We start from the raw sequence: 9,052 nt of genomic DNA, 5'->3' as shown, positions 1-9,052 counted from the left end.
TTATAATGAGAGGTAGTTTCAAGATCTCCTCCTCCTCCTTCTCTTCCTTCTTCACTTTTCAAGACAGGGTTCCTCTGTGTAGCCCTGGCTGTCCTGGAACTTTCTTTGTATATCAGGCTGGCCTTGAACTCAGAAATCGTCTGCCTCTGCCTCCCAAGTGCTGGGATTAAAGGCGTCGCCACCACTGCCTGACTCAAGATACTTTTTTCTATTTATTCTGTGCTCTGTCTAAATTCTAAAATATTTCAAGAACATTCTGTGCTTAACAAATGCTCTGAGTGGTTTTAACAAATAACAGAATTTAAAGCTTGAAGTAGGGTGCATTTTCTTGGATAGGAAGGTGCTGTTTCACTAACGTGCCTGCAGTGAAAGGCCAGACTGTGGAGGAGAAGGGCTTGGATCACTCCTCGATGAATGTCTCTTGCCTTAAAGAATGTACCAGTTTGGGCTGAAGTCTCCAGGAGGAATGTAGATGGTAGGATCTAGAACGGTGTCACATCAGGCAATATGCCTGTCAGGGAAAGTTCTTGGTCATAAAAAAAAAAAAAAAAAAAAAAAAAAAAAACCTGTATTGCCATAATCACAAGTTGAATCAAACTTTGTCTAGTCTCTTGTTCTCTCTGGCCCAATAATAATCACACTGCTTTTTTTTTCCCCCTCAGAAAAATGGAATCAGACAATTTACAAGACCCTCAGGAGGAAACACTCACCTGCTCCCTCTGCCAGGGTATCTTTATGGATCCAGTTTATTTAAGTTGTGGCCATAAGTTCTGCGAGGGTTGTCTCTTCCTTTTTCGAGAAGACCTCAAATTTCCTGCCTGCCCCACGTGTAGTCAACCATGCCACCAGGAATATATAAATGACATTTCTACGAAGAAGCAGATGTCCATTGGCAGAAAGAAAAGAAGGCTCATGGAATATTTGAATTCTGAGGAGCACAAGTGTGTGACCCACAAGGCCAGAAAGATGATCTTCTGTGATAAGAGCAAGATCCTCCTCTGTCACCTGTGTTCTGACTCCCAGGAGCACAGCTGTCACACGCACTGTTCCATTGATGTAGCTGTTCAGGAGAAAATGGTAAGTGATGTTTCTGGAAAACAAAAGGATGAGAGCTTGAGAGAGGGAGGCTTAGCAGACCACAGGAAGATGCTTGTCCTGATTCGGATGAAGTCATTGTGCTCCAAATCTCTTTTTAAAGAGCGAATGAAGAATGACTAGAAAATGTAAATAATCCTTGAGCGATGCATATAAGTGTAAATATCATTTCTAGTTTCATGAGTCATTATGTTCATGTCACTGAAAAGTCATAAATTTACATCTTTAAAGTGCTGGTGACATGAGACTAATTACCAATAGTGCATTGGAATTAGCTGGTGAGAAAGAAGCGTCTGGGAATCCCAATCAGATGAGAGTTATCCAGCCAGTCGTCAACTACGCTCCATCACTTTACTTGAGCCCAGGGTGGTTGTATTCTGTAATTCTATGGTCTGAAAATCTAAAGTTCCATAGTTACTAAAACAAAAACAAAAACAAAAAAAAAACACTGTGATCCTTCTACCCTCTCTAAAGTAATTGTGTTCAGTGCTAGGGTCTGATCATCAGGTGACTCATTATTTATTTAAGGGTGATTTATTGATTTATTTATCTATCTATTACAGGAGAAACTTCTAAAGCACATGGTCTCATTATGGAGGAGGATCAAAATCCAGCAGAATTATCTACAAAAAGAGAGGAGAATTACCTTGTTGTGGTTGGTGGGTATGAGACTTCAGCCCAAACTGGTACATTCTTTAAGGCCAGAGACATTCATCGAGGAGTGATCCAAGCCCTTCTCCTCCACAGTCTGGCCTTTCACTGCAGGCACGTTAGTGAAACAGCACCTTCCTATCCAAGAAAATGCACCCTACTTCAAGCTGATATTTCTTTTTTGTTTTCTTGGTTTTTGGTTTTTTTTTTTGGTTTTTTTTTTGAGACAGGTTTTGTCTGTATAGCCCTGGCTGTCCTGGAGCTCACTTTGTAGACCAGGCTGGCCTCAAACTCAGAAATCTGCCTGCCGCTGCCTCCCGAGTGCTGGGACTAAAGGCGTGGGCCACCACGCCCGGAGCAGAGTTGCATTTTTGAGTAAACTTATTATCAAAACCTTTTTCCCCCCAGATATCTCAGTCTCATTTAATAGATAAAAGTGGTAAGGGAAAAGGATGGGTTTACTTGCTTCAGCTATTAATAAAGAAGAAATGTATGAAATCAGAGAATTGACATTTTCTGGAAAGTCCAGACAGTAAATCAGTGTGTGCAGTACTCTGATGGGCTCCTGTAGGTGAATTAAACATAGGATTCTGTGGAGAGGATCAAATCTTCAAGTGTGATCGATGATGCCCCTTTTCCTGCAGAAGTCCATGAAGCTACGGGAGGAAGTGATCAGGAGAGTGTATGGAAAACAATGTCCACCCCTCAATGAAGAAAGGGATCAAACTATAGAGTGCATGAGACATCAAAGCAACACTGTTTTAGAGGAGCTCAGGAAAAGTGAAGCTAAGATAGTCCACGAGAAAAATCAACTAACAGAGGTGTATCGGGAGCTGATGACAATGTCCCAGAAGCCATACGAGGAGCTGCTGGTGCAGGTGAGCGTGGAGGAGTGCTTGAAAGAGCTTCATTATCTGAGGACCACACCTGTGGCTGTTACATCTGAGAGTCCTTTCTATAGCTCCTGTACTTATCAGGGGATTTCCTTTTTAGGAAAAATCTGGCCGGGCGGGGTGGAGCATGCCTTTAATCCCAGCACTCGGGAGGCAGAGGCAGGCGGATTTCTGAGTTCCAGGACATCCAGGGCTACACAGAGAAACCCTGTCTCGAAAAGAAAAACCTGGAGAGATAATTTCTGATAACCTAAAAAGCAAGCTTGTTGACATTGTTAGTTGATTTCCTCATTGAGTATCTCCCCATTTTTGGTGTGTTTGTAGCTTGCTTCTTTGAAACCCCAAATTAAGTGATTCTTGTTACCGGATACTCCATTTTACCTCTACTTGGATGCTAAGCACAGCTTTAAAGTAGTCTATCGTCCGTTTGTTCTGTTTGAAAGCTATGTTTTTGAGAGTTCTTTGGGCAGTGGGGGATTTGATACATGTTCTTTGTGGTGCACAATGGCCTCGGACTCACAGGACTCCTGAGACCTAAACCCCAAAGTTTAGAGTTGCAGATAGGAGGCACCATGTAGGGGTAAGGCCTCAGTTTTCAAGTACCCCTAATGAAAGTATTCCTTTGCTTTGTGTACAAGATCAAAGAAAGTCCTCTGCAGAGAGTGAGGTGTTCCAAAGCAGTGTATAACTCCCACCCATTTGCTTCCCAAGTATTCTCACAGCCTGATTTCATTAACAATTCCATTGTGCTAATCCACTTCATTGGCATTACTCTGGGACGTGAAAATACACTTGCAGGTGAATTGGTATAGTGCTGACTGACATATAAGATTTTATGGGTTGGTGGCATGGCTCAATGGTTAAGAGCACTGATACCCCTTTCTGGTGTGTTTGAAGAGAGCAATAGTGTACTCATATCTGTAAAATGAATAAATCTCATATATATGAAACCACATTGTGTTCTGTTTCTTTAGGTAACTAAGCTTCTTGTTTTGTTTGCAGGACTTGGATGACTTGTTCAGAAGGTGAGTTTTAGTCCTCAGTGTATGCCATACACTGAGGATACCCTGACCTATGGAAAAAGCAGAACAAGACCTTTAGCAAAGTACAGATACACTTTGTTTTGTTTGTTTGTTCGAGACAGGGTTTCTCTGTATAGCCCTGGCTGTCCTGGAACTCACTTTGTAGACCAGGCTGGCCTCGAACTCAGAAATCCACCTGCCTCTGCCTTCCAAGTGCTGGGATTAAAGGCGTGCGCAACCATGCCCCGAGAGATACACTTTGTATAGCAAATCCTTAATTGTTTATGGATGCTGTGTTTGGGAAGGTTTTCATGGGTATGATGGCTGTTCACCTTTATACCAGTTTCTTTTCTTTCTCCCTATGAATGAAGGAGTGTATGTAATGGGCTTGAGCTAAAATTTGTTTTCCAATCCCAATCATTGAGGCCCACGGGCTGTATTTTCCTGGTAGTAGAAGAAAGGGGCTGGAAGCATGGGAAGAAAGGAATTGGTAGCAGGAGGGCTTCAGAAACAGCATCCAAGAGGAAACTACCCTGTCTCCTGATCATGGGGTTTCTTTAATATCAGAAAATGTTTTGTGTGAAAAATGTTCAGATAAGTATTTACTTTTATAAAAATTCGATTTGCTATGAATACCTATGTGAGTGCACATGTGTGCAGGGCAGAGGACCACTATCAGGAGTCAGTCTTCTCCTTACACCATGGGTTCCTGGGATTGAACTTCAGTTGTCAGGTTGTATGGCAAGGGTTTTAACCCCTGAGTCTTACTTAGCTCTGAGTGAAGATTTCTCCTCATCACTGGGATGATAATCTTAGCATATCAATGTCTTCTCCTTGCAGGAGTAAACTAGCGGCAAAGCTGAACAAGCCACAGGGTATGATACCAAGACTCAGTGCCTATTCCATTCCTGGGCTGACTGCAAGGCTCAACTCTTTCCGAGGTGAGTGTCAGGACTGATGTAATGACTAGAGGTGCCTTTCAACAGTGAGAAACTTTGCACAGTGAATATATTTTTTAAAGGTTTATTTATTGTTATATGTAAGTACACTGTAGCTGTCTTCAGACACCCCAGAAGGGGCATCAATGTTATTAAGGATGGTTGTGAGCCACCATGTGGTTTCTGGGATTTGAACTCAGGACCTTCGGAAGAGCAGTCGGTGCTCTTAACCGCTGAGCCATTTCTCCAGCTCCCCACAGTGAATATTTTAATTTATAGAAAGATATGTCTAGTTAAGCCACATTGTAATCATTTAGGCACATGGTCATTATACAAACAAAGATACCAATTTAATGATGTACATAATTCAGGATGAAAAACAAAGTATCATTTGTTCATTGAGACACACAGAATGATTAATTCCGGACAGTTTAATACAAATTAAGTATAACTAGCAATTAAAATATTTGTATGTTTTCTTTTTTTTTAAGATTTATTATTTTTATATATGTGAGTACATTGTCCCTGTCTTCAGACGCACCAGAAGAGGGCATCAGATCTCATTACAGATGGCTGTGAGCCACCATGTGGTTGCTGGGAATTGAACTCGACCTCTGTGAGAGCAGTCAGTGCTCTTAACCTCTGAGCCATCTCCAGCCCTGTATGTTTTCTATTATTAGACCAGGCTGGCCTTGAACTCATCCTCTGCCTCCCGAGTGCTGGGATTAAAGGCGTACACCACCATGCCCGGCTATGATTTATCTTTGTACCCCTGGCTGTTTTGGAACTAGCTCTGTAAACCAGGCTGGGCTCAGACTCACAGATCCACCAGCCTCTGGCTCCCGAATGCTTTAATTAAAGGCACATGAAACCATGCTCAGCTACCAGTTGAGTTTTAAAGTATATTATACTCCATAGATTAAAATTCACGGGCTGGAGAGATGGCTCAGTGGCTAAGAGCACTGACTGCTCTACCAGGGATCCTGAGTTGACTTCCCAGCAACCACATGGTGGCTCACAACCATCTGTAATGGGGGTCTGATGCCCTCTTCTGGTGGGTCTGAAGACAGTGACAATGTACTCACATACATGAAGTGAAATAAATCTTTAAAACATTATTAAATTCACAAGAGCTAGTGGCAGCCACTTGTAACCCCAGCATTAAAAACGTGGAATCGGGAGGATTGCCCAAGAGCTTGAGGCCAGACAGATTGACATAGTGAGCTCCATGCCTGTCAAGGATATATAGCAAGAAATCCTATCTCAAAGATACAGAAATGATCATTAAAACAAAAAAACCCAAATAGACAAATTCATATATCACAGGCAATAAAAATAAAATGAGTCGATAAGACACCGCTCAGTCAGAATCACACTGGGAGATCTAAATATGGATTGCCATCACAGGGAAAGATCAGAGGAACCAGGGTTTAGTAAAAGGCAGATAATTGCTCTTAGGGGACAACTTCTAGTGCATGCTTAGATTTGTACAAATCTGCTTAGTGGAATGAAAATCAAATCACTAAAATGCAAGCAATCATGACTTAGGAATAACTTTTCATGGAGACTCAGGGGTACAGCCTTCACAGCGGTCCTCATTGTGTTGCACACCTTCTGTTGGTCAGTGGTAATTAAGAGCTCCTGACAGAACTGTGCTGTGGCTTCCTCCTGCAGCTTCTACAGATTTTCAAAAAAGTTTTCCTCATGTGCTCACACTGTTTCTTGGGAACTTCTTGACTTTGATTTCTTTATCTGGGCTATATCTACCCATCCAGTCTTAGCCTTTCGATTTTTAAAACCCAGGAAATCTCTAGGGACCTCTCTCACCTGACAACCATAAACAGTTGGTTTAACTAAAATGTTGGCTTTTCTTCCCACAGTGAAGATTTCCTTTAAACATTTAATCACGTTCGACTACACCTCAGGCATCAGACTTCTCCATGAAAGCACATATCTGGATTCAGATGAAACCCATCGTGTTTCCTGGGGAAAAAAGAGCTTCTCCAGAGGAAAATACTATTGGGAGGTGGATTTGAAGGACTATAAGCAGTGGAGTGTAGGAGTCTGTAAGGATCCCTGGTTAAGGGGGAGAAGCTATAAGAGGGAACCCACAGATCTATTTCTTCTTGAGTGTTTGAGAAAGGAAGGTCATTACATTCTCATCACCCGAGTAGGAAATGAACGTTATATAGAGAAGCCAGTTGGCCAAGTTGGCGTGTTCCTTGATTGTGAGGGTGGATATGTAAGTTTCGTGGATGTAGCCAAGAGTTCCCTCATACTCACCTACTCTCCTGGATCTTTCCATTGCGCTGTCAGGCCTTACTTCTCTGCTGTCTACACATAATCATAGGAAGCTGGAATCCAGTATGCTAGTGCTTTTCCAGTATTTCTATGATAATGTGTCCCCTCTTTATTGTGATGGTTTGTATATGCTTGGCCAGGGGAGTGGCACTATTAGAATGTGTGGCCCGGTTGGAGTTGGTGAGTCACTGTGGGTGTGAGCTTTAAGACTCTCATCTTAGCTGTGTGGAAGCCAGCCTTCAGCTGAAGATGTAGAACTCTCATCTGGGTCTCCTACCATGCCTACCTAGATATTGCCATGATCCCACTTTGATAATGGATTGAACCTCTAAACCTGAAGGCCAGCTCTAATTAAATGTTGTCCTTTATAAGACTTGCCTTGGTCATGGTGTCTGTCGATAGCATTAAAACCCTAACTAAGACATGTTAAAATGACATTAAGGGCTGGAGAGATGGCTCAGAGGTTAAGAGCACTGACTCCTGGTTAAGGGACTGTTCTTCTGAAGGTCCTGAGTTCAAATCCCCACAACCACATGGTGGCTCACACCCATCTGTAATGCGTATGATGCCCTCTTCTGGGGTGTCTGAAGACAGCTACAGTGTACTTACATAATAAATTTAAAAAATATAAAATGATATTAACTGTAAAAGGTGGGTGACTGCTTCTTATCTGTGCTCTACCTGTTCCTAGAACATTTACTTTCAAAGTAGTTATTGCTTTTTGTTTTTGCATATTTGTGAGAATTACTAATTAGAATCTTGGATCTAGTGTAGACCTAGAACTCAGGATACAGAGTTCCCAGAGTTCCAGCACCATTAAAATATGTATCTGTGTGATTCTAACTTAATGACGTCAGGCAGAGGCACAGATCTACTGTAGGCAGATTTGTTGATCAATAAAAGCTTGAATCCCTATTTGATCTAAACAATTATTTACCAACTGGGATAGAACAACAACAACAACAACAAACAGGCTCTCATCGTTCAGAGAGGGATTTTTTTTTTTTTCTGGAAAAAAGGAAAGTGAGTTTCCCCCTCTTTCACGTCCTTTATTTTAATCCTGTTTTATGTTGGGGACACACTTGAAAAAACTTTAATTGTCTCCAACATAAAACAGCTTTAAATATTGAATATTCTTCCAGTCTCGGAGAGCACACAAATGTCTTCTGACATTCAACAGCTTCTCTCTTCTGGAAACCTCTCCTTGGTCATTTGCAAGAGGGTCGTGTGCACCTGAGAACACTGAGAGAAGTAGATTGTAATGCTCATCCAAGGCCATTTTCTTTCATGATTCTAGACTTTCAGAAATGAAGAAGTCTCAAATTTTTTTGGTTAGCCAGTCTGGTTCTCTCTGCTTTCTCATGTTGCTCCTAAAGGCATAAAGTTATACTTAATATCCCAACATAAGATTTGACTCCATTGACCATTTGACTTCTGTGACACCTAGGCTCTGACCAGAATATTACACCAAGGACTGTGCAGAGACCTGAGATCTTAGGTTGGCCCTTTAGGAAGCATATTGCAAATATTTTAGAAAAGACTAGACTAAGAACACAGTAGACATAAGAAATGCCATGCGACTACTACTTAGCCAGCACCAGGCATGCAGTTCAATAAGATCTCAAAACATAGAAGCACCTCAAAGGGGATGAGGTGTTTTGTTTGTTCTCATTTTTATTAGAAAAAGAGAAAGCAAATGTTGGGGTTGCATTTATATCATGTACAGGATTCTGGAGAATTTCTAAATCCCCCAATTTCCTGAAAGTTTACATTCCAGTCATAAAACCTCACTTGATGCATCTACAATATAACAACAGCTCATATGTAACCCTCAGGAAACCTTGTGGAAGAGGATACATCCTAAGAGCCAGAGCACCAGAACATCTGCTTCTAGGCACACAAGGAAGAGGGAGTTGAAGGAGGTCCCATGGGCGCATATACAATATATGAAATTGCCTTAAGTTAATGAGAGCTAAAAAGCAAATCAGTTTAGCAGTCAGGGCAGCTCTGTGACTTATGTCCAGTCCCAAGCTCCCCAAATGTACTTTTGTGGGCAAATGGCCTTCACCTTGGCCACATTTAGAGCATATAGAGTATAAATCCTTTCCTATTTAACTATTGTGGTTCTTTTGAACTCATATCTAATAAGGTA

The 9,052-nt window shown here is 41.6% G+C and overlaps 1 protein-coding gene across 2 annotated transcripts; it reads left to right on the top strand.

The window, feature by feature from the left end:
- Nucleotides 1-666: 666 nt before the first annotated feature.
- LOC147002102 (tripartite motif-containing protein 43B-like) lies at nucleotides 667-6,943 on the top strand. Of its 2 annotated transcripts, none has more exons than XM_085828280.1 (6): nucleotides 667-1,077; nucleotides 1,659-1,754; nucleotides 2,394-2,624; nucleotides 3,642-3,664; nucleotides 4,502-4,602; nucleotides 6,480-6,943. In XM_085828280.1, the coding sequence occupies exons 1-6, from the start codon at nucleotides 667-669 to the stop codon at nucleotides 6,941-6,943; spliced, it is 1,326 nt and encodes a 441-aa protein (XP_085684406.1). The 2 variants fall into 2 exon arrangements, with proteins under 2 accessions (XP_085684406.1, XP_085684405.1); XM_085828279.1 differs by having other exon boundaries at nucleotides 2,391-2,624.
- Nucleotides 6,944-9,052: the final 2,109 nt, after the last annotated feature.

This window comes from Mus caroli, unplaced genomic scaffold (genome assembly GCF_978045245.1).
Source record: "Mus caroli unplaced genomic scaffold, Mus_caroli_1 scaffold_11, whole genome shotgun sequence".
Classification (NCBI taxonomy): Eukaryota; Metazoa; Chordata; class Mammalia; order Rodentia; family Muridae; genus Mus; species Mus caroli.
Note: the sequence above shows the minus strand (reverse complement) of the source record. Positions and strands in the feature narration are given on the sequence as shown.

Bases quoted from the DNA above. Each gene is read 5' to 3' on its own strand.
- LOC147002102 (XM_085828279.1), top strand. From the start codon at position 667: ATGGAATCAGACAATTTACAAGACCCTCAGGAGGAAACACTCACCTGC. The intron at 1,078-1,658 runs GTAAGTGATGTT...TATCTATTACAG, and splicing joins TAGCTGTTCAGGAGAAAATG to GAGAAACTTCTAAAGCACAT. The intron at 4,603-6,479 runs GTGAGTGTCAGG...TTCTTCCCACAG, and splicing joins AAGGCTCAACTCTTTCCGAG to TGAAGATTTCCTTTAAACAT.